This window comes from Pinus tabuliformis, chromosome 5_1, assembly GCF_031772625.1.
Source record: "Pinus tabuliformis cultivar Carrire ecotype Pingquan chromosome 5_1, CPIR1, whole genome shotgun sequence".
NCBI classification, from domain to species: Eukaryota; Viridiplantae; Streptophyta; class Pinopsida; order Pinales; family Pinaceae; genus Pinus; species Pinus tabuliformis.
The window spans coordinates 704,783,654-704,810,236 of NC_142305.1; the positions used below are offsets into that span (position 1 = coordinate 704,783,654).

The 26,583-nt window shown below is 38.0% G+C and overlaps 1 protein-coding gene across 1 annotated transcript; it reads right to left on the reverse strand.

Moving 5' to 3' along the window:
• Positions 1-23,705: 23,705 nt before the first annotated feature.
• On the reverse strand, positions 23,706-24,416 carry LOC149166876 (uncharacterized). The gene has a single exon (XM_089430287.1). The coding sequence runs from the start codon at positions 24,414-24,416 to the stop codon at positions 23,706-23,708; it is 711 nt and encodes a 236-aa protein (XP_089286413.1).
• Positions 24,417-26,583: the final 2,167 nt, after the last annotated feature.

The following is a 26,583-nucleotide window of genomic DNA, read 5'->3' on the forward strand; positions in this document are numbered from 1 at the left end:
AGAGAAAAAACCACGTGAAAAAAGGGAGGAAAACTCCACTAAAGGCTTCTTGACATCTTCGGGAATGCTAGAGATCCAAGATCAAATGCAAAAATGAAATCTAGAGGCATCAATTAAATAGGTTTGGGAATTTAGGGTTTATGGCATGCATGACTAAAATCAAGGAAAAAGCAACACTTGTCAAAAATTTCTAAAAATAGCGACTATGCCACTTTCGGGAAAGTAATTATGGATACCTATTTTATAGTTATTTCTTTTTAACCTTTTTTTTCTTTTTAATTGTTTTCTTTTTTCAGGAAACAAGCCATGCACACTGCCAAGCAAGATTGCAAAAATCTGGAGAATTGGGCAACTTCGCAGCTCAGTGCATTTCATATTTTATGAGGTTAAGGAATATATTGTACATTTTAGGAGCTTAATATTGGGCTTCCATCCATTATTGAACAAATCTCTCAAGCTCGAGTCTTAGCTGTCATTCTAGATTGCACAGTTTCCATCATCAAGGTTGGCTTGCCTTTGAATATTGCACAGTTTATGGAGGCAAGCCTAGGACCGCTGAAAGGTCAAGTCATAAGGTTAGCTTGTGATTTGAAAATATCAGATAAGTATGAAAAAAATTAAATACATGAAAAAAATGAAATCAATAACTCTTCATAAAATCATGAATACTTGATGACAAAACAAGATAAGGTCCTATAGATTTAAGCAAAGGCTGTAAAATTAAAGCATGGAAAAAATTTTGGAGGGTGGTTGTAGTAGCTACAACACTTGGAAACATGTTCGTAGAACTTCAACTCATTTTATGGGTCTTGTCTCATGAAAAACATATCTAACTCTTAAGGAAGTATTGTTCAGTTCATTGATTACCATACCTTCTTCACTTAGGTTGCATTAAATATCTAGTGCCTAGCATTCTCTTCATTGGAGGCACACTTAACCAAGCCAAGTCAAACTAGTTTGTTTCGATTTGGGATGAGGAGTATATAGATACACCAGTGAAAATAATTGTCAGAGTGCTATTTTTAATCTCTTGTGTTTCTCTGCTGCCAGTAGGCATAGACAGTACCTCGGTGAATTCACTTTAGGAGCACAAACATTACTCCGTTGTGAGTGAGCTTGGAGAATAACCCAACATAATTTCTTGCTTCATCACTCTGCGCAAGAAGAATTTCTATTCTTTTGCCTTTGTTTTATTTTTTATTTTTTCATTTTTTTCATGGAACTATTCATAGGAACTTATTTATTTCATAGGGTGGAAGAGGGATCCCAACTTATTGAGAGCATAAGAGGTTGTACCTTAAGAGAAGGATATTTATATATATCTATGACAAAAATTTTAAGGTTTTCCTCCCCTCATTACTCTACTCGATTTAGATGACAAGGAACTGAAAATAAAAGACTGATTAGAGTATGTGGTACTAGTTATAGGTTCAAGAATTATGATTCCACTATGATTTTCTCTAAAAAATGACGTCTTTTCCATTCAAGTATCATCGACTAAAAGAAGACAAGATTCAGGAAAAGAGAGGGAATAAACAAATAACCAAGCATTGATAGTAGCATAACTTCCTCTTGGAATTCACCATGATTTCTCCAAAAAACAAATACAGTCTTATGCAAAATCTATTCTATGACTAAAAAGAAATGAAAAGAAAAGAGTAGATCGGAAAGTAAATTAAAAAGAAAAAAAAGAAAAACAAGTAAGAAATATAACAAAGGAAAATAAACAAATACTCTTACTCCTAACCTAACAGAGAATAGGCCAGACCTATGTAAAATGAAACGTCCAGTGTAACTGCCAACCCATCAACTAGCCTATGTAAGTGAGGGAATGTATATCAAGAAAGATATTCAAGCATAAAAGGAAACAAGAAATATAATACAATGCATACCATGATGTTCGAAGTTTGAAAATGCACATAGAAAAGTATGAAAGAAAAGCACATACGGAGCATTCTATGGATGCATTATGGTGTTCAGACACATTGGAACTCAAAGACATGGAGGAACAAACTTTTGAACTTTGAAACTGAGTAAACATAAGGAAATAAGAAAATTTTCACTTTGCAATAGTGCTCGTTAGGTATGACACCTCCAATAACTAAGTGGTATGATCGTGCGAAAATTGTGAAAGAGATTGATTTTTAATTTGTAATGAAGAGTGATGAGGGGCCTTGAAAGATACACCACTATTCTTATTGGAATTGGAACCAGTCTCAAGGCTACAAGAACCTGACATAACCATCGTCTTAGGTTGAAGTGCCTCAATAGCTTGTGAAAGTTCCAAATCATCAAAAGATAGATCATCAAAGACGGGTGGCTTAGAAAAATCAACACCAAAAAAATCGGAGTTGTGATTGGATGAATGGGTGAAAAGATCACAACATCCACGATTAGAAAGTTCAAGATCAGAAACCAAGGCATCCTCATGATCTGATGAATGATACAGAGGGGAAGATTGAAACCGATAACGTTCACCCTCTATTTCTTCATAATGATGAGATGGTATATTAGGGAGATCAAGAAGAGAATATTATTCCTCTCCACATTAAAATGTCGGACTCACATCTTGCAATTTCTGAGAGTTATCTGAGGTAATAATATCATCAGAGGGTAATTCTTTGCAAGATTCAACAGGAATTACAAAATCACTAAAAATTTCAAGATAATGAGGGATAGGTGCAGAAGGAAAAGAATCGTCCTTTATCACAAATTCTTGCTTAGATGTGGACTCCCACACATAGCCATCATAAATGATATCGTGAGTTTGTTGATGAACATCAACGCCATCCAGAACTTGATCCTTGTGAACAACAAAATAAACATTTGAAATGGGTGAACACAAAAAATCACAATCTGGAGGACCAAAGGAACCAAAGGATGTAGGATGAGGAGATAATAGTTCATTACAAACATTAGACTCACAGTCCAAACCTGTGCTGAAATTATGAGTATCTGGGGTGGGGGAAGATGGTGGTAAATCAACGGATGAATTCTCAGGTTCTCCCACCTCAACCTGCAGAAATGGACTTGATTGATTGGAAGGAGACAAAGAGTAACTTGGTACAACAACCTTGTCTATCGCATATTTAGAAGCTCTAATACCAAGGTATGTTGGGAGTGTTGTCACCCAAGAAACTCTCCTAGGTTGTATATCAGAGATGCTCAAGAACATTACAAACTCAACAAAATGTTGGGAAATGGTGGATGAATGAAAGGAAATGATGTATATTCAAGCCAAATAACCACTTCTACTATGCTTAACCCCAGACATGGGTGAACACCCCCAGACTACAAGGCTTTAGACCACCAATTACTCATAGTTTAAGGAAAATGTGATGATGGAGAATACTGACCACATCAGCAGATGCACAGGACCCTGTGATGGCTAGCTGCAACTAGTTTAAAGGTCTGTAAACCTATTTCCTAATGCACAGACAGGATGACAGCTCTCTGGCATTAAAACAACAGAAACCTGCATACGTATTCAATAATACCTACTAGATTCTAAAACAAAGGTGGGATGACAGCCCCTCTAATGCTAAACATCAAAAGCACATTAAAAATGCATAACAGGCATAGCCTGGAATAAAGAAGAAGTGGAAAGTGAGAAATTAACAACAAAATAAGCTTGCATTAGCTGAAAATGAAGACTAGACGCTGCAGGTATCACAGTAGTTACAGTCTCCAGAAGTGGAACTTTACATCAAAATAACATTCATCAACCTTGATTACATCTTGTTTCTTGGTATATATGGAGTTTGTTTACAAAATTGCTCTATTGTTCAATGCGTGGAGGGGTCATAATGGACCACCAACCACATTTACTATCAGATATGGTCTTTGACACAATTTGATTGTTTTAATGAACAAAATGACCTTTCTGCTGCTCGGTCGTCCTTCTCTGAGTAGATGGAGTGTAATGTTGAAGGGGTTCCATAACTGATTAACGCTTTGATCTGCTCGAGGCCGTCCTTTTCATCCTTCGGGTGTACACTGTGTTGAATGTGGTTGTTGAGGATTCAATGCGCAGAGTGCTGGTGGGAAGCTGATCACTGTTATCCTTTGTCCCTTGGAAGCATGGCAGAGGCAGTGGGTGTAGGCGGCATGGAGGAAGATAAATACCAGCCATTGGATCATGCAGATGAATGGCTACAATCAGCTCACAGAGAGTATTGGGAGATACACAGATGGAGGTGTGTGGATCATGTAATTGAATGGTGGAGGACAGTTTACAGAGGCTAACAGAAGATAGGGGAGCAGGGAGATCGCAGACCGTTGGATCACGAGATGGATGAGTAGACGGTCAATGGGCGGCTAACATGTGTCGGTGATAATGAGAAGGGACCGCACGAGAAGGCGGTAAGCAGTTTCCTCTCACCGCTTATCAGAGGGGGGTAGTATCCATATGCGAGGGCACGATCCAGTCTAATAGTGATGCGTGGAAAACATGACTGGGGGGAAACTGCTTTCCCCGCTGACTAACGGACGCGTAGGTTGCAGGAGTAGGAGTAGTAGATACCATCAGATTTTCATGGGATGATCAAATAGCCAAGGATTACAGCACGTGCTTTTTGATTGACATGACGGGAAAACCGCGGGCTAGGGATTTCGCAAAGGCATGTAGTTATATGTGCTTTAAAACTTTAGCGCCTGGGGCTAAACGAAAACTGGGTTTATACAGGGGTTTTCAAAAGATTATAGAGGAAAATGGAAATAACGGTGTTAAGGGAGGGTAAGGAAAATGAAGGGGGAGGAGGAAACAGAGGTAGAGGGAGTTATAAGGGTATAAAGCTGACAAAGAGGGAAGAATACAATGAACTGCTGTGAGCTCCTTAGGCATGAAACAACACTGCCACGGTAGTAATTTGGTTCTCCAAATGCATAAGTACATAGCAGAGCTAATAGGTAAGCTTTTGAAAAAATCATATTCATCTAAATTCATCGAAAGTTGAACAATAAATTCGAACTTCTCTTTGAATAAAGGCCACATCATATTCAGAAAATTCAAAAAAAACGAATGAAATGATCATTAAAATCATCAAGAGATTCATTAAGTGAACACAGATTTATAATCATACCTATCAAAGGCACGATAAATCCATTTGGAAATATGTTCAAAATATTTAATAGAGTTGACATGAAATGTGTAACACCATTCGCTTATGCACCCTTCGAATGTGAGAATGAACAACCTACAAGCAACATCCTCACAATGAATATTGTGTTTCGTGCAAAATTTGAGAAAACAAGAGTTGTGCTTGAAAAAGGTTGTTTGACCCTTGCCATTGAATTTCAGATTTGACAAGTCATCAATGATTCTCGCCAACACTTTTAGATTTACAATTTTAGAAAAACATGCCAGGGTTTCTATTTGCGGAGAAGCCATTAATCAGTTTGTAAAGTTCAAATAAACTTCATGGGCTCAACTTGTCATCTAGCCCTCATTCTAGTTCCATAAATGTTCATGGTGCTGGACCCGCCAAAATTTAGGGACCTCCCTAATATGAAGTCCCAATTATACCTCACACCATTTGGTGTAGGAGTCCCATCTGTAATACAACCTGGTTTCCGATACAATGGGTTTTAATGATCTGCCTTGGCTACGATAATGCATATAGTTATGTATAATGACTTAGGTGAGAACAAGTGTGTGACCCTTTCAAGGGTCAAGTGTGATGCATGAAGGTTTTACTATGTGAAAGGGAAAATGATTGATCCCCTTAGAAGCCTGTAATAGTACGTAGCTTCAATGGAACACATGAGCATAAATGATATCACAAGCTAATATGTGAAATAGTTCATAGGTTAAGAGTGATGAATTAGACAACAACAGAAATTCAACAAGACTCATACCAATGAAAATGAAATAGTTCATAAGCGTAAGCATAAGTTAAATAACATTCATTCTAAACATAACAAGAATAGTCCTACTATATTTAGGACATATGGATGAAAGCGTATTGGCTCCGAGATTTTATTAAGTTAAAGTTCCAATCATAAATATACCATTGATGGACCACTATCTCCAATAGTGGAACGTGAATTCAAAATTACCTGCTCCTCCAAAGAAGTATTGTCCCTCTACGCTATGGAGAAGCCAAGGCTCTCACAAACTCCCAAGCTCCTGATTCTAAGCCTAAGCCCCGCCAAAAAACTTGGCTCCCAAAATCCCTTTACATGAGTTATGAGGGTCTATTTATAATAAGATAGGGTGACTCTTCAACTCCACTTTGTGACTCTTCCACTGCCCTCGTGAATCTTCACATTCCTATATTGACACTTGGAATTCCACTTACAAATTTAAAAATAATATTAAAATTTACACTCATACCCACATAAGACAAAATTTTGTAGAGCCAACTAGAAAACCTAATAAGACAAAACAATATCATGATTGTGTTTGGGGAAACTCAAGCTCGGCAACTTCCACTTGATGTCTCTCAGTCATGTATTAGTGCCAAGCTTAGTAATGTACGATGAAATCCCCAATTTGTGTGATAGTTTCTAGCAGGAAGAAGACTCTATCCTCCATGGCATCTATGTACAATGATTTGGAACTAGTTTGAACTTCCTTCTGGAGCATGAGAAACATTGTTCTCACTTGGATAGGGAAACCAATTTAGTTCTCCATATTTTGTCTACTCACGTCCGAATCTTCCTTAGTGCCAATGTTTCTAACCTACTCCAAGTATTATTTTATCTCCTACCTGATGTGGTTCCTTAGTTTGACCTTAGTGAGTGAGCCAACAGATGCGGTTCTATAGGACTTCACTAAAAAATAGAGCTCATTGTATAACTATACATAGAAGGCCTAAATGTTACCAATGAATGAGGCGAGTTGTTTATTTTTCTAGATCAACATCCAAACTCTTTCTTTCTCCAGCTCTGCCTATTACTTCATTTTCATTCCCAAGTCAAGCGATGCCCCTTTGTATCTCATTGAAAATTCATGCATGACAGTGATTGTACCTTTCCCATTCTTGAGTGTTTTGAAAAACTACTTACAATGTCACTACAAGCCATGCAAGTGTACAACTGCATTATGCACAGTAAAAATATCCTCATAGAGATCCTGCATGGTCTCTCCAAGTGTCAATACTTCACCAAGTATCGCTGCCTTCATTTCTTCCAAATGGAACTGTGCAAAAGGTGCATTCTTAGCTGCTTCACAAACTTGTTTGACCTCCTGCTTGGAAGCCTATAAGTTCTTCGCAAATTCCTTATTCTGAGCCATCAAAAAATCATTTTTTGAATTTTCTACACTTGTGAAGGCCAATTTGGCTACAGAAATGGCATTGGGATTCTTCCTGGTGTCCACCAAAATTATCCTTTCTCTAATAAATCCATGCGATGCAAGTTCATGCAGAAATGGTTCTTACACGCTTGTGGAATATTCTTCTCAATTTCATTGTATTCCACATTATACATGTCCATGACTAGATTATCATCAACAGGAAGAACTTCCTCTTCCTCGCCTGGAATTAGCTCCATTGTTGGAGGTGGTGGAGACTTAATGGTGACCTATTGTGTACTTAGCATCATATCAACATATTCATTCTATGGCTGAAGTTATACCTCAATGGAATTGATCTCTATCAACTTTTCAATCTACTAAGAAATCTATTTGTCTTCTTCCTATCTCCTTTCCTTCTCTACTCATTTTCATTTCTCTTCTTCCTCTTCAAGTTGTTTCTGCCTTGTTTCTTTTGTTATTTCACTTCACTTATCTACTTATTCCTGCTTATGCCTCTCTTATTTTTCTTTCTTTTTCTATTGTTCCTTCAATCTCCTTTACACTTCCCTATTCCTTCATTCTTCTCTCTCATCCCTTGTTTACTCTTTAACTCTAGTGCTAAAGAAACTTTCATAAATACCTCGATCCACTTTCATATTGAGCCTTCATTCTCCCCCTAGGCTATCATGAAACTTTATCTTTACCTTATCTTGTCCGAGGTTGCTCCCTTCTACTAGACTGCTTCTAGAGTAGCTTCCTTATGAAAAGTCACCTGTGAAGTTCCTAAAAAACTGACAAGCTCAAGGGACTTGGAGGAATTATAAGAATTTTTCCATAGATCCTCCTCTGGCAAGTGAAATGTCTTGTTGAGCCACTGGAAGTGAATTCTTGCACAATGGTCTTTGTAAATACCACTATGTAAGGGCCTCAAGTTGACGAGCGCCCAAGGACACTGACCACCAAAGATGAGAGTCAAAAACTAGAGTCACGGGTACGAGTGGCCCATTATGTTCGATGAGTATGCCAATATAGTGGCGCATGCATTTGATTAAAGGTGACACAAGTTCAGTTAAAGGCGACAAGAGTTTAGTTAAATGTGACTTAGTGAGAATGAGTTTAGTTAAAGATGACTCAGCATAGACAAGTTCAGTTAAAGATGACTCAGGGTAGATGATTTCGGTTAAAAGTGATAGATGACTACACGGACGTGTGTGGCGGAAAAGGGTGCCCAATCTACTGAGAAAAGGTTGGCCCATGACTTAGTGAAAATTGGAGGGCCATGTTTTGAATTGTGGATGGGTCAGGTGGGCAACACATGGGTGGACCGACCCAAGGGAAATGAAGGGATGCAACCTTTAGAAGAATGGATGGGAAAGAAAGTATATATATTTGTGATGCCAAAATTCATTTGAGGAAAAACATCACAACCGCAGATACAACAGTTAACTGAATGGAAAAGAGAAAAAGCTGAAGTGGATGGTTTAGGTTGCAGGTTAGGCAAAAGAGTTAGGGTTGTAGGTAGAGTTTTTCAGGGCATTAGGGTGCAATAGGGTACCCTGCAAAATGAAGGCAACTAGCTCCATGTTCCTACCCTAGGTGGGAAAGTGCAAGTGACTGAAAAGGAGTTCTATACTTTGGTTGGATGAGAAAATTGTTTCGTGGGCTAAAAGTTTGGTGTTCACCACTATATGAGGTAGTGCTGGCTACACAATAGAGGTATAACTTAATGGAGTTTGGGCTAGTAGGGCGAGGTCTACATGAGATGTAGGTCTCTGGTTATACAATAGGAAGGGCATGTCCAGACCACAGTATAGAACGCTACACAAATTTATGAAGTTGGGTAGGCCGATTTAGCAGGTTCCATGACTGTGTAAAATAATTGTACTTGTAAAGTGAAATTGCATAATTGTAAAGAGGTGGGAAGACTTGTTGGGGAGTTTACACTCCAGTTCTATAATTATTCTCTACTATGTTGATGATGGTTATATTTTTGTTGCATAAAAAAGGAGATGAATGATAATTGAGGTAATATTGTTTCGTCTACATATTTATAAGAGAGTGAACATTTAACGAAAATAACTAAGTGTTGAATGTTAGGCATAGTCTGAGAATGCTAGTAGTTATGAAACAAAAAGGTTGGTCAGTGCTTCACCATGTTCAAGTGTGATTGTAAGTCACCACTAGCATGGGGCCATGACACAAGGGGATCGTACTGGTTAAAGTCCCTTGTAATGAATGAAAACTTCTCTATCGACTTTCTGTCGATATCTACGACTTTCAGGTTCTTGATATCATACAATCGAATTTGCATGGGAAGAGCTAGCCAAGGTGCTTTCCTTTTCCTGTGCAAATTTGTTGAAAACCTTGTGGAGAGATGATATGAAACTTCTTACATGACAAGCTGGTCGGTGGTAGACCTTGGCAAAACATGCAATGATTTTTTGCCATCGAAGACTCTAAGGAAGGTGCCATCTAGTGAGGAAAACCAATCTACCATCTTTGATACTGCTTCTATTGACCCACATTACATGCAAGGTGGTTCTTCCCCAATGATCATCTTGTATAGAGGAATGCAGAAGTGGTCAACAAGCTTCTCCATTACTCCTTGATGGATAAAACCTAAGAGAAGTTTGCAATGAATGTTTATTATAGGATCTCGAGGTGTCCAAGTCTAGTTCATGGTAGGGAATGCATTATGTGCACATGTTACATCGAGTAATTATGAAGACATGTAAAATCTCACTTGCCCTCACTTGGGAGGATTTAAGGAATTTGGTGCATCGACACTTCATTGTCGAGCCGACAAGTCTGACCAGTTGAATGGATTCCCCTCATGCACAACCTGGTTCAATAATATTTTCCACCCTTTAAGAAAGGTCTCAATGCTATGTTGGTCATAGATTTTGCAAGCTATGATTATCAACAACTCATAGGCTCTCTTGAGAGATTTTTTCTTGTCTATATTGGGAGGTGTCTATCGAAATTATGATGGCTCTTTCAAAGAGCCTTTAACAATGTCCTTTGTGCCCACATAATTGTTGGTGGAATAGAATTATGAATCCATGAGTGTTTATGGGTTCGGAAAATCGTACGTAAGCATGGTAATTTGCTACCAAAAAAGTAGCGAGCTTTTGTTTGCTAGAATTTTTCAAAGTTATAGTCTTCACATCAATATGTGAAATAATCCAATTGATAACATGTCCACATGGGAAGGTTGGATATCCTCATGCAACCCTATGTAGCTATGATTTTTTGACATTAATGTATGCCTTTCGGTCATCTAGATATTCTTGGAAGCTCTTTCTTGAAAAACCTTCATTCACTTTCTGCCATATAAGATCTGATTCCTTCTCCACAAATAGTTGAGTGTCTGAATATACCAGAAATTTTACTGGCGAACTCTCAATTGCTTCCCATGTACTGCTTTCTATTGTACCATTTGAAGAGTCTCTCTTGGGTGTCATGATAACAATGATTATTGCAGACAATTTCTCAACAACGATGATACATATAGGAGAAAAAGGAAGTCATGGAAAGATAACATTAGGTCTAGTAAATAAAATTTCAAATCAAGATCAGGTAGAAAACACATGGACTGATGAGGGATATTGCACAATTCTCATGAGAAAGAGAGGGAGACTGGTTGGGGGAAATATGCATTGCACAATCTTAGTAGCCAGCGATGCAGCCTAGCACTTGAGACTACACAAAGTATATTTCAACCTGGGAAGTGACAAGGGGAGACCACACATTATGTAGTCTTAGTGGCCTAGGTAGAAGGTCTAAGCCTCTGGACTGTGCAATGCATGGTTGGGCCAGCTTTTACTCTGCATTGTGCAGTCTTAGAGGCCAAGCTCTTAGTTTGAGCCTTCATCTTTTGGAATGCCTAGTTGGGCAAGGCAGTGCATGGCCAAGTGAAGTGCAAATCTGCTCGGTGAGGGTGTAAGAAACAAACCGATCTAATTGATAATGAAATTTAAAGTGCATATCTAACTAAGTATGGAAATATCAATGTGAATCAAGTGCAAAAACTAAACAAAAAAAAGGAGAAACAAGTATGCAAGGAGAGTCACTAAAACAACGATCACATGTGTGAAAAAAATATGAAAATTGATGTGACACTTATGGAAAGTGAATGACACACTAAATCAACACTTCTCCAAGCTTACATAAGTTAAAAATCCAATAACCATGAAGAGAAACAAGCAAGAAAACACTCAAAGAAGAGAAATAACAAAAAGTGACAGAAAAAATGACAAAAGATGACGAAAGAAAAAGTCACCCAGAAAAGTGATGCAAACTCCATCGAAGGCTCCTTGATATCCTTAGGAATGCTAGATATCTAAGATTGAATTTACAAATGACACACATGGCTAAAATAAAGGAAAAAGTGACACTTGATAGAAATTTCTAAAAATAGAAATTGTGTCATCTTTGGGAAACTATTGATGAATCCCTATTTTGTAGGGATTTCCTTTTCACACCTCTTTTTTTTTGGGAAACTTGTCATGCACACTTCTAAGGAAGATTGTGCAATTTTGGAGAACTACGCAACTTCCTGGCCTAGTGCATTTGATAGTTTCTTAGATTAAGGAATGGATTGCACATTTTATGAGCTTAGTGCTCACCTACCATCCATGACTTCATAATTCTCAATCTCAAGCCTAACTTGTCATTTTGGATTGTGGAGTTTCCATCATCAAGGTTGGTCGACCTTCCAAGATTGTGCAGTTTCTAGAGGCAAGCATAGGATGGGTGCAAGGTTAAGTGAGAAGGTTAGATTGTGACTCAAAAGGATTAGATAAGTATGAAAACAAGAAAACAGGTTTTAGGGTAGAAAGAAGGGTTCTCATATGTAAGGAATAGAGGGGGAGAATGATATGGGATATTCAAAGGAGATGAGAAGGGTTGAAGAAAATAGAGGAAGTGTTGGCCAACCCATAGTTTTGGAAGGAAATGTTTAAAGGAGGTGAGAGTTCTAGTAGAGGAAATGAATATAGATAAAGTGAGTTAGGAAAACATAGGCATCATGATTATGTCCACCAAGAATCAAGTGAAGCCCAAACACCATACAAGATTATTATGCTGACCAACCCCAGAGCCCATATAGATGAAAACATTGATTTTGTGATGCATGAGATGTTCCAAGAATATTTCCCTTCCCCTAAAATTAGAATTCCACAAGATAGTAAGATGGTTAGTTCCATTACATTCCTTCCCGTTCTCCTTTATAATATTGTAGTAATTGTATTTTATAAGATTTCTAATACTTTCAAGTTTCACAATGCTCACAAATGAGATACAATTGGTAGTTCCTCTCGTAGTGAATAGAATTTGGTGAGTGTAACACCCTCCTCCCACATTTATCCAAGTTAATTGGTCTACTAGGGAAACATGTGACGAGAGGATACTATGATTTGATTCAACTCGAAATGTACAGTTAAGGAAGTGGAACCGACAAAACATAACCAAACTGACCTTCTACACATGTTACAAAACCTTCAAGAGCCAACCAACCCCCAAGGTAACTAGAAATTTTACTAACCTAAACCATCAATCGCTCCCATGAAATGGGCATGCATCCGATTGGGACCCTCCAGTCGCTCCCATGGCAAGGGTATGCCAACAACTGGGGACTTTTTTAGCTAGTTCTAAGCCAATGGCCCAAGATTGTGTGCCACTTTCTTCGGGCTTGGACTCACGCCACCGCCGAGAACTCCATGAAACCTTTAAGAATGAGAAGTAACATACAAATAAAGGTACTAATGAAAACATTTGATCAATGACTTGAATGGACCCCTACTAGCCATGACATAAATTTCGTCAAACATCTCAGAAATATGCATTCTACAGGTCATAACAACATATTTGAGCATAGGGGTCTCATACTTATCAGAGAATCACTTAGAAGCATTAATTGCTTATCAAATTAGCTACATGATCATGTATTAGGTCATATATTCATTGTTCATTCATTTAAAATCAAAAAATGATGAGAGCCATACATCAAGTATGTCATAAAACGTACACATAACCATCATATAACCAATAAAAATAACAAGGATATAACGACCATTAAATCCAAATATAAGCAACTACATTTACACATGAAATAGCCAAGAGAAAGAGATCTTATTAATGAGTGCAAAAGCCAACCAAGTATGGGACTACCAAGAACCACCTGACCATAGGCTCGCTGAACTAAATTTGTTATGCTCTTGACCCGCGAGAAATCCTGAATACCAGAAATATGAATAAAGATAACCCAGAACACAAAATTATGACATGAAGTAGGAAAAATTGTAAAGTATTTTGTTATTCATAAAAAAATTCAATGTTCACTTGGCTCTTCAAGGGGGCAACCTCTAGTAGAGCAAAGCTCAATTGCAATAAGAATCAATGATCTTTCCCTTAGCAACTAATACTATTTATAGCTAAATGACATCCCAAACCCTAACTACTAGTGTTCACTTGCATAACATGGGTTAGCCAATTCATTTATTTATTATGACCCATTTACAACTAACTGTGGTCCCTTTTCTCTAATGTGGGTCAACCACTTACAATTATTAATATAAGATTTATTGGCTCTCTAAATAACTATGACTCTCATTCGTCCCATTAAGCTTATTACATAAATAAAGGGGTTAGGGTTGGACCCTAACATGCCCTCCCCCATGAAGAGTAGCCTTGTCCTCAAGGCTGAAGCTGTGAAAACTGTTGAAGTATAGTGTTTGGTTCCTAGGTCGCATCTTCTGGAGAGGTTTATTTCCACTTGATGAGGACTTCCTTGATCGTGTGACGACAAAGATTTCTTTCACGAGTATCGCAGGCCTATTCAGGTTAGAACCAAGGTAAGACTTCCTCATCCAATTCGGGTACACTTGTTGGAACTCTACAATTGTTCCCCACCACATTCTTGAGGCATGATACATGGAAGATGAGATGGATTTTGGAAGTAGGTGGCAAGGCTAGTTTGTAGGTGACTTCTCCTATGCGCTTAGGTATCTAATAATGTCCATAGAATTTTGGTGCTAGTTTCCAACATCCCTTTTATTTGAGATATGTTTTCTTATATGGTCGGAGTCGTAGGAATACTTGATCCATTTCTTGAAATGTGTGCTCATAATGATTTTGGTCTACCCGTTATTTCATTTGGTTCTTAGCTTGATGTAGATTATCTTTGAGATGAGCTATCATGGAGGCACAATTCTGTAGGAGGTTATCAACTGCCTACACTTTAGAACATCCAGGGATATAAGAAATAGGTGAAGGTGGGACTTTTCCATACACTACCTCATATGGAGACATCTTGGTGGCTTCATGATAGTTAGTATTATACCACCATTCAGCAAAAGCTAGCTACTATACCCACTGATGCTACGTCTATGAAGTGAAGCACCTTAGATATGTCTCCAACCATTTATTGACTTCTTTTGTTTGATCGTCGGTTTAGGGATGATAGGTGGTCCATAGTTCGAGTTGCATACCTTGTAGCTTGAAATGTTCTTACTGTAATTTGTTAGTGAAAGTGGGGTCATGATCGAACACAATGGAAGTTGTCATGCAATGGATTTCGAATATTTGGTCCAAGAAAACTTGAGTGAACAAAGTGGAGGTAAATGGGTGTGGTAGAGCGCAAAAATAAGCATATTTGGAAGGTTTTCCACCACCACCATGATGACTGATTTGTTGATTGAATTTGGTAGACCAGTGATGAGATCCATGGAAACATCTGTCCAGACAAACGGAGGAAGTGGCAATGGTTGTAAGGTTCCCGGTAACTTGATTGTTTCCCCTTTCTTGCATTGGTGCATATCACATTTAGCAACAAAAGTAAGAATGTTTTTTTTCATGCCAGTGCAAAAGAAAGAACGACATGTGAGAGCATAAGTCTTTTGAAAGCCTAAATTTCCTACAATTGGAGATGAGTGTACCTCATCCAAGATGCGTGTTTTGAGGGTGGATTTAAGTGATATAACTACTTGATCTTGGTAGCAATGAATATCATCCTTCTAAGAGTAGTCGACTGAGGAATTAGGATCTTCTCTCAAGTTATTAATGAGTTGGGAAAGAGAGGGGTGGGAAAAACATTGCCTGTGGGCCTGTTCAATCCAATCTGGTATGGGTAGAGATACTGATAGTAGGGTGCTCTCATCCTCAAATTGGCGGGATAAAGCATCAACTACTACATTCTCACACCCTTTCTCATAAATTATATCATAATAATATATTAGCATGTTAGCAAGCCATTTATTTTGATGTGGCGATGATAGATACTGTTGTAGAAAATATTTTAGGCTTTGATGGTTTGTGTGGATTTAGAAACATCACCCCAATAAGTATGGACATCAAGTTTCCGTTGCATGTAAGATGGCCATCATTACTTTCTCATAAGTATATTGACCAAGATATTTTTCAATGAGTTGTTGGCTGGTGAAAGCCAATGGTCTACCTTCCTTCATTAATACAATGCCAATACTGGTACCAAAAGCATCACATTCAATCACAAAAGATTTTTTGAAGTATGGTAGGGCCAATACCGGGAGTGGAGAACATGGCCTATCTGGGAGAAAAGAACACCTGCTAAGCTGCATCACTCCACACAAATGATTTCTTCTTAAGAATATTAGTGAGGGGTGTAGCAATGCAACCAAAAGTGTGGAGAAATTTGTGACACTAGTTAGTGAGACCCAAGAATCCCCTCAAACTCTTCAAGGTTTTTGGTTGGGGCCAATGGTGCATTGCGTGAATCTTTTTCGGATCAACCCTCACTCCTTCATGATCCACAATGTGTCCCAAGTACTCAATTTCTTCCATGCCAAAAGAGCAAATGAATAATTTGACAAATAATTTGTGATCTTGGAGTAGTTGCAATATCTTATCTACATGTTGAAGATGTCTGTCTGAGGTTATGCTATAGATGATAATGTCATCAGAGAATACCACGGCAAATTTTTAGAGATATGGTTTCAATAGCTGGTTCATGAGGCTTTGAAAAGTAGATGGGGCATTATAGAGATGAAATGGTATGACCAGGAATTCATAATGCCCTTCATGAGTTTGGAAGGAATTTTTGGGAATGTCTACTTTCTTCATGCATATTTGGTGATAGCGTGGGTGAAGGTCTAGCTTGGTAAAGAATTGAGCACCATGCAGTTCATCAAGCTGATCATCAACAGTAGGAATAGGAAATTTTTCCTTGATAGTGAGGTTGTTGAGGGCCCCAAAGTCGAGACACATGCACCATTTTCCATATTTCTTTAGAACCATGAACATTTGAGATGATTAAGGACTGATGTTAGGACGAAACACACTAGCTTCAAGGATTTCCTTGATGAATTTTCAATTTCATTCTTTTGGGGAAAAGTATATCGATATGGGCAGACATTAGGCAATTAGCCCCCGGGACCAAAGGGAAGCGATGATAATTTTCACCCCAAAAGGCTCGACACTCTTTAGGTTTGTCAAAGACATGTTGGTGGTAATCTAAGAGCTGTTACATATCAGGACGAATATGAGGAGTAGTGGATTCAATGGCCTGTATGGCATTAAATTGGGTGACTACTCCATGATGGCCATTTTTTAAAAGATTCTCCATTTGATGCAAGCTAGTGATAGTAGGAGCACCTATGTTGAGTACCCTTAATGTATGAATGTGGTCATTTTGCTTAAATATCATATACAAATTGTGGAAATCCATTGTGAGAGGGCCTAGTGTGTGAAACCATTCAACACCTTGGACAATGTTGCAACCACCCATTTTAATAATAAATATGTGGGTCTTTAGGTCATAGTCTCCCATCTTAAGCTTAATATTCTCACAGTGACCTTCACATTTCATGGTCCCCCCATGAGCGATAAGGACTTTGAAATTAGATACTACTCGCACAAATTAATGAACAACTTATGTGTCTCTCTTATGGATAAAGTTATGAGTGTTTCCACTATCAATAAATACTACTACTTCTTGATGTTTAATAAAGCCTCAAATTTTGAGAGTCTGAGGTGAAGAAATGCCAGCCAAGTCATGTACTGAGATAACCAACTTAATAGGCATAGTTGTGAGATCATTGTCAATTTGGGTTTCCCTCATTTCATCCTCGGGCACCTCAATGGATGGAGCTTCCTGTTCTAAGCTGTTATCAGTAGCATCAATTTGAAAGAATTTTGGTTCCTTGCATTTATTTCCACGGGAGTACTTGCCATCATAGTACCAACACTATCATTGTTCTCTTCTTTTTTCCACTTCTATTGGTGACACCTTTTGAACCTTAAGAGTTTGGGTGGGGCACTGAGCCTGGGTGGGATGCATCTTGGCGACAGAATTTAGATGATGGGACTCAGAGTTTAATGTGTTTTTCACATCTAAGGCCTTGCTGCATGCGTCCAACCAAGTAGCTGGGTGGTGCATTTAGACATGGGCTTGGATGGCTTCTTTTAGGCCACTAATGAAATACTCCAAGTAGAATTCATCAAGTAGACCGTTAGTTCTCATGACCACTTTCTGAAAGGATGCAATGTACTCCTTTACTGTACCTATTTATTGGAGCTTAGTGAGATGAACCAAAAATTTAGATTCCTGGTCAAAACGATCCAATATGGATTTTGAGTACATGTGCCAAATTACTCTCCCTCAATAACATTTCTTATGCCACTGCCACCATTGATATCTCCTTTGGTCCATGAAAATGGCTCCCACATGTAGTTTAGTTTAATTTTGCAGATGTCATTAAGGGAGAAATGTTGTTCCATTTGTGCTACCCATACTGCATGGTTAGATCCATTAAATTTGTACATGTCGAGCTTTGGTGTCGAGTGGTTGGAATGGTGGTGATTTCCATGGAAGTGAGTGTGATAGCTAGATTCGCCTTCTATGATTGCATCAACACTAGGCTCCTCCCAATGAGAATTTTTTATAATTTCTCTTAGTCATGAGAGTTGTTTGTTAATATTTTCCATATTGTCCTCAAATTCTCCGAATTTTTTCAAGGTGTTTGACCCTCTCACAAGCGATAACTTGAGATATGGTACCTAGAATTCACCAACTTGATCAATTACTTAAGGGTAGTCTTCTTGGAAAGACGATGAGCTTGGGAGTCTAATGGCGTGGGTCACTTAGAGTCGCATTGAATTTTTTTTTGGACCGTTGCAAAATTGGGGGCTTACAAGTGAATGGTACCAATGTGACCAACTCATCATCATGAAGTTTATGGCCTAAGTCTCTTGAAAGCATTCTGGGATGGTTTCAAACTATTTTTCTTTTTTTTACTCTGAAAGGATTTTTACTCCCCGCTCATCAATACTACAGTGGACGAATTCCATAAATCTTGATATTGTCCAATGTCATGCGAAAATGAGGCCTTGATTATAGTAACAGAAACCCCAAGGTCTTGGTTGTGCTGAATGTACTGTAACAATATGATCAATACTATGGCAGCCAAAACCCTCACGACACAACCAATCTTATTTTCACTCTTAAGACCCCAAATGTTGAATTTGAGTTGTACAGCAATGGTAGAACCACAATTGCTAAATGTGATCATGAAGGTAAGGTAGAGGGTGATCTTGAAATAACAGAGGGAACTATGGTCACAAAGGAGTGTCAAGTGCTACAGATCGTAATGTACATCATGGTCCAACAATAGTACTCAACCCAATCTTTCACGACGCTAACTAAGGGGGATCGCTTGTACCCTTAGTTGTACTACCCAACTCCTATTGTACATGTGACTAATCTCCTCGAGTGTTGCTCTTAATCTACTGTAGGAGGAAGACGGTTGGCGACTTATCTAAGGTTATATTTCAAGCGAGCCTAGGGGGCTTTCGATATACCCAAGGGTACGTGGAAGTGTAATCCATGCATGGTATTGTCTAATACACTACTACTCGAAGGGGTACCCACACGGGTTACAAGGGAGTCCAACACGCCTGACCACCTCTTGTAGTTCGTGCATGTATGCCTCCCCAAATCCTGATGTTTATGCATTCAACAACATATCGCATGGTTTAAAGAGGTGGAAACACATCTCTAGCCTAAAAAAAAATCTGTTAAAATTTGGAGGTACAACTTTCCCTCGAAAGTTATCTATTAGCATTTCTTATGCTCTTGATGTGGGAGAAATCATGAATACTAGAAATACGAAGAAATATAGCCAAGAACATAGAATTATCACATGAAATAAGAAAAACTACAAAATATTTTATTATTCAGAAACATATTCAATGTTCACTTGCCTCTTCGAGGAGAAACATCTAGCATAGTAGAGCTCGATTACAATAAGACTCTATGATCTTTCCCTCACTAACTAAGACTATTTATAGCTATATGACATCTAAAACCCTAATTATTAGTGGTCCCTTGGATAACACGAGTTAACCACTTTATTTATTAACTATGGCCCATTTACAACTAAATGTGGTCCCTTTTCTCTAATGCAAGTCAACCACTTAGAATTATGAATATGAACTTTATTGACTATCTAACTAACTATGACTCTCGCTCGGCCCATTGGGCTTATTGCATAAATAAAGGGGTTAGGGTTGGACCATAACAAAGAATGCCTTAGCTAGGGCAAACTCTCGAGAGAGAGTTCATGGTTGGGTGGAACTTGCTCTCTTCCTGTATATTCCCCAAGGAGATTTACACGATTAGACAAAAATTTTGTTCTATCTTATATGTTCTTATCCAATTTGTTTTCTTTAGAAAGTAGATTGAAGATGGATTAGATAAGAATAATTATACAATTATTTATTGGATGTATATATCAAGTTGTTAATAACAGACATGATTGTAATAATAATGTTATGGATTATATAAATGCATGCCTATTTCAGTTCTCCATAGTTATATGAGCTATAACTTGCTAAATTTTTTATTAGATATCATTCAAATGGAACATGTGATTATTGTAAATTGATATGAGTAGATGCCTATAAGAAACATAGCTATATGTACAAAAATAAACGAATGGATGCATAGTAGATGGATGGAAATCTATTTCTTTTTTGCATGCATGCAATAGCTATATCTTTACGACTCATTTACATGTATAACTCAAATAAAATGATTACTTACAGTAAGTTACCATGGTAGATGCTTATGGGAAAAATAGGAAATCTAGTCCCGAAGAAACTAATGCTTGCAAGAAATTGCATAAACAAGTTGATTTAGTTATCAAGTTATAGAATCGGCGAAATGATGTGAATTTAATTACTAAGTTATATGTAGCCACATGGAAACTAAATCAGCCAAGAAATATCCATGTTGTTTTTGATAATAAATAAGTAATTGTTTCGGTTTATGTGTCTACCTTAAGAGAGAGGTTAATTATAAGCAAAATTGTTTAACAAATTTTATTTATCTGTGGAGGGCATCGTAATGAAGTCGAAATACTTGAACTAATAAGCGTTCCTGGCAATGTTCATTAGTATATTATAAAGCTTACAAGAATATACAAATTTTTGTATGTCTACCATAAGAAGGTAACGAATTTTTAAAAACACATCATAGCCATAATCAAGGCTATACAATTTTATGCTAGAAGGTTAAGCTATATACTATTAATGGAGAACCATTAACTAGGATTGTGATTTGAATTCTATTGTGGTAAGTACTATGGGATACCATTTATACTCCAAAAGCAAACGTAAAATTGATCCAATTTAAAAGGTGGGGTAAATAAGGGAAAAGTAAAATTCTTTCACGTAAACATACAAGAGTTAGCTAATTATATTTTAAATTAAGAAAAGACTCATTTTGTTTGTGAGCGGAAGGAGGTGTTGGTAGAGAACTATATTTTTAGTCAACAATTATATTTTCCTAATATAACACTAATATAAACACGAATGGTAAACTAAGACATTATACAAGAGTATTAATTAAATTTATATGATAGGATACTTTTGTAGAAAACATAAGAATTTTTTACTGCTTCTTAGTCAGTTTGAAAAAATTATTTGTTTATTTTTTTTACCAGTAAGAATTAGAGAACTGCTAGATTTTTTTACTGCTTCTTAGTCAATTGAAAAATTAATTTGTTTATTTTCTTTTACCAGTAAGAATTAGAGAACTGGTAGGTATCAAGATCTCCACCTATGTAAATTCCAGATTTAACCACACAACTCTTTCAAAGTAGTATTTGTTAAAAAAGAAAAGAAGAGCTTTACTTTGGCCTAAGAAAACTAGTGACTGAATTTGTTAAAATAAATAGGGGAAAGCTATAACAATACAAAACAGCATATGAAAATGAAATATGTATATGCCCTTTGAGTTTAATTAAATTCAAATTACATTATATCCAAAGTCCACAAGTATGACAAACTACAAGGGAAAATCCTTAATATTCGATTAGTACAAACAATTATCTCAATCCGTAAGTGAGTATGTAGTTATAAAGGTCAAAGCCGAGGAATACACTTCATGAATTTGCAATGGTTTAGCTATAGCCACATAAAAACCACAACCTTGTTTTGGGATATCGACCATATTATCCAACTAAGCCTACAAGCCATGATACTTCATAAAAATGCAAGAAAGGTAGAGTGCCAACTTGTAGAAAGCAGAAGTCATGGTATTATCTTCCAACAAGTATAATTTGTTTTGTAGCTCTACTCCTACTTTCGCTTGCAATGAAGACAACATGCTTGTACACAAAGAACAAGGAAATTGGTTATCAACTTGAGGGAAAGGTTCTATTGAATCCGAAAGTGTTATTGGGACAAGAATTATACGTCATTGGAAATTAGCTATGCATTTATCCTCTTCTGAAAACAAAACAAAAAATATGAAATGTTAAAGTGAAGTGAGAAAAGTAACAAAAACCATTTTTGAGGAATAAACTTTTCAAGGTTTTGTCCCAAAAACTTTGAACAGAGAATAAAAGCTACATGAAAGGATTGTGATTGCAAGAATGGAACTGGAGATAAAAATAATTAAACTTTGAATTAATCAGGAGTTGCAGCTCACAGGTGAATACACCACCTGGAGACTGCACTCAACAAACAAGGAGGAGACTCTCGCTCACATTCACTCTGCCTTACATGAATGAATATTACATATTAAATACATCACTGAAAAATAGGTAGTTGTAAACAACCTCCTAAATTCTAGGAACAACTCCTAAACTAAGAAGATGCGTTACAACCACATAACGATTTCTCCATTATTTCTAACTCCCCCCCTTAATGGAGAAAGGGTTATTTTGCACACCTAACATCCCTCTAAATAACTCAAACTTTATGAGTCACAGGATTATATAATTTGTATGCTTTATATTCTGTGCCATATCCTACAAATATGCATTTCAAGGCTTTGGGATCTAGCTTTTTCCTATCTGCTTTCGGTACATGAGCAAAAGCTTTAGATCCAAATATTTTCAGATGACCAACTGCTGGTTTGAGTCCAAACAATGCTTCAAAGGGGGTTTTGAAGCCTAGATATTTGGTGGGACTCCTATTCTTTAAATAAACAGTAGTATTAATGGCTTCTGCCCAAAGACCATTAGAAATGCCCTTACCTTGAAGCATACTTCTCGCGCACTCCACAAGGGTCCTGTTCTTGCGTTCTACTACTCCATTCTGCTGTGGAGTGTGTGGCACTGTAAATTGCTGTATAATCCTATGCTGCTTGCAGAAGTTCATGAACTCATTTAATCTGTATTCCCCCCCTTGATCCGAGCGGAGAACCTTTATCTTCTTTCCTGTTTGGTTCTCTATCATAGATTTGAATTCTTTAAAATATTGGAAAGCTTGACTCTTTTTGCTTAAAAAATACACCCAAGAGAACCTAGTGCAATCAGCTATAAACAGTAGAAAGTAGTATGCACCTCCTAAAGACCTAGTCTGCATAGGTCCACAGATATCTGTATGCACTAGTTCTAGGATGTCTCTTTGTTTTCTGTTGACATGCACAGGGAATTCATCTCAATGCATCTTCCCTAATGCACATCCATCACATTCCAGTTTTATATTATGTAAAGCAGGAAGTCCATCGACCATACCTTTATTTTTAAGCAGGATGAGATCTTGTAGATTGATATGTCCAAATCTCTGGTGCCAGAGATTCTCAGCTGTTGATGTTGCTGCAACCATCGCCTGTCATGGCATGCTCCTTGCATCCAGTTTATACAAATTCCCCACGCGTACCCCTGTTGCAACTGTCTCCAATTTGCTATCCTGAATGACACATCCATTCTTGAAGAATTGTACCTGCATGTCCTGGTCTGTTATCATAAAGACAGAGATCAAATTCTTTTTAATTCCTGGAACATATAGAACATTTTTGAGATGTTTGATATCGCCACTAGGTAGCTTCACAGGAATATCCCCACAACCTTTGATCTCATACCCACTGTCATCACCCAAATAAATTTTGGATCCACATGTAGAATCTTCAAGAAACTCAAAATATTCTCTGTTACCAGTCATGTGCGAGGATGCGCCTGAATCGACATACCATGAATTGTCCTCATCTCCTCTCAAGTGCACAATCGACTGTAAATAGCCGAAGATCATAGCTGTGGTCTTCCTCCTCTTCAACAAAACAGCCTTGATGCTTCTTCTGTTTACCTCTCCTTTCATCTGTTTGCCTCTTATAACACTCTCTGATCTGGTGACCAGGCTTTCCACAGTAAAAACATCTCTTAGCATAATTATCATTCATACCTCTAGATGGTCTCCTTTGAAAGGAGTTGACCCCTTTCTGCTGCTGCTGCGGTTGCTGGTGCTGATGTTGGTGCTGGCGCTGCTTTCCTCTGTGCTGTCTTTTCTTTGCCATCAGAGAAAGGTCATTGCTCTGGGTCTTCAAGTTTTGTCTTCGCTCCTCCTCTTGGAGCAGAATCGTTGTCAACTCATCAAAAGAGGGGGCTTTCTCCCTCGCTGACAACCCTGAGATGAATGTCTGATATTCATCGGTCATCCTGTTCAGTGCGAGGGTAACCAGATCTGAGTCTGATACCTTTTCTCCAATGGATCCCAATTTGTCTTTCAGATCCTTGATTCTGGCTGTGAATCCATCAACAGATTCATTCTCGTTCATCTTTAGTGCATACAATTTTCCTTTGAGTGCGAGAACACGATTTGTGTTCTGTGTCTCATACAGACCCTTGATCGTGCTCCAAATATCTGCGGCCGACTTGCAATCTCGAATATGAGGGATAATGTTGTCTTTGACAGACATCTTCAGTATGACTTTTGCCTTTGTTTCTCTTTTATCCCAATCCTATTCTTGGGTTGTATTTCCGGATCTCTGCTCATTTCCCAAGACGATCGACCATGCGTTCGCACTCTCCAGCAAGGTTTGCATTTTGAACTTCCAGTTGGAAAAATTCGTTCCATCGAGCTTGCCGGACTCGTGGAGGTATGATTCCAAACTGTTGTTCATTTTCGCACTACTGAACACTCTAATTGGCCACCACCGGGCAAGTCCGATCTGCTACCACCGAACAGATCAGGAACTTCTCTGTGCCACCACCGGGCAAGTCTAGTCTACTGTCTCCAAACAGATCAGGGACTTCACTATGCCACCACCGGGCAAAACCGATCTGTTACCACTAAACAGATCACAGAACTCTGATTCGCCACCACCGGGCAGGTCCGATCTGCTACCACCGAGCGGATCACGGAACCTCACTTCGCCACCACCGGGCAGATCTAATCTGCTACCTCCGAGCTGATCAAGGATTCTCAATTTGCCACCAACGGGCAAATCAAATCTGCTACTACCGAGCAGAAACCTTCACGTGCCTCCACCGGGCAACTCCGATCTGCAACAAAGATTGCAGATTTACAGAAAGAAAGGGCTGGCGCTGAGAATAGCGCCGAATCCGCGCTAATCGCCGAAAAGTAAAATTCATGTAGTGCAGGAAAATTGACGCGCTTTACAGCCTCGGATCCGCGTCAATTTGGTCGCTGATTTTCCTGGTGCGCTTTTCAGCCTTAATCCCGCGCCAATGGCGCGACTGTACCTCCAAAAATCGCGCTAATTGCTGCAATCTTTCCAAAAAAAAATTCCGCTCCGAATCTCTGCTCCAACCCTTCCTTCGGCTCAGTGATGATCAGTCATCTGATGCCTTTTCGCTTCAGGTGTTACTGCAGCTCCACCTGATCACACAGCTATCTCTACATGTACTCCTACCACTACAGATGTCTAACTAATGATACATTCCCAAAAGAACAAAATTAAAGCTACCTCTACCCTAAGCTCTGATACCAAGATAAAAATAATTAAACTTTGAATTAGCTCACAGGTGAATACACCACCTGGAGACTGCACTCAACAAACAAGGAGGAGACTCTCCCTCACATTCACTCTGCCTTACATGAATGAATATTACATATTAAATACATCACTGAAAAATAGGTAGTTGTAAACAACCTCCTAAATTCTAGGAACAACTCCTAAACTAAGAAGATGCGTTACAACCACATAACCATTTCTCCATTATTTCTAACTACTGGAAAGAACAAAAGAACTCATACCTAAGAATGTTGCAGAGTTGTAACTTTTCTATGAAATCAACCTGGAGAATAAAATTATAATTCAATACCTAGATACTGAATGCAGCGTTACTGTAAACATACAGGAAAAAGTGACGAATTATATATAAGGAAAGAAAGTCGCAATAATAAACTTGGGATACAAAACAATGCCTAAAATTACTAGAACGGTGAACGCAGACCGACGAGAGATATTGCATAGCAGATATGATATAACTTCAGAGGTTCCAATTTGAAATACACACAAAACCTTTACCATAGTATCAAGCAGCGCAACAGTCTTTTTGCCAAAAGAGAAACAAATGAAAGCAGAGAAAGGGAGTAAAGGGTAGGGTTAGTCATTAGATAACATGAACTATCCTCCACGACCAAATTTCATTAGTAAATCGAAGCCCTTGAAAATGCGTTGACAAGTCACTATGTTAAGTTCACTTGGTCATCTCTAGTGTGGCATTTCCCTCGATACGCCAGGTGTAAAGTTAAAGTCTACGTGGAAATACAAACCAATCCGAATGGTTGAAATGAAAACAAACACCATATAATGATAATGATCATGGTATTTCATGTGTTGAATAGAAGTACCTTGCTGATATCTATATATATATATATAGATATAAGGACGTGATACCCCTATACATCGTTTTCAACTGGTTTAATTAAATATCTATTTATTACGTTGAAGGAATAGAACTATAGACTTATCGAGTAGGTCATTGGCATTGACCACATACACATTTAATGCTAACGTTCTTGTATTTGTTTTAACTAAAGAAATATATATATGTTAGGTCAAAGGATAAATATCAAGGGTACTTTAAATAGAGCATATATATAGAGTATTTTTTAGT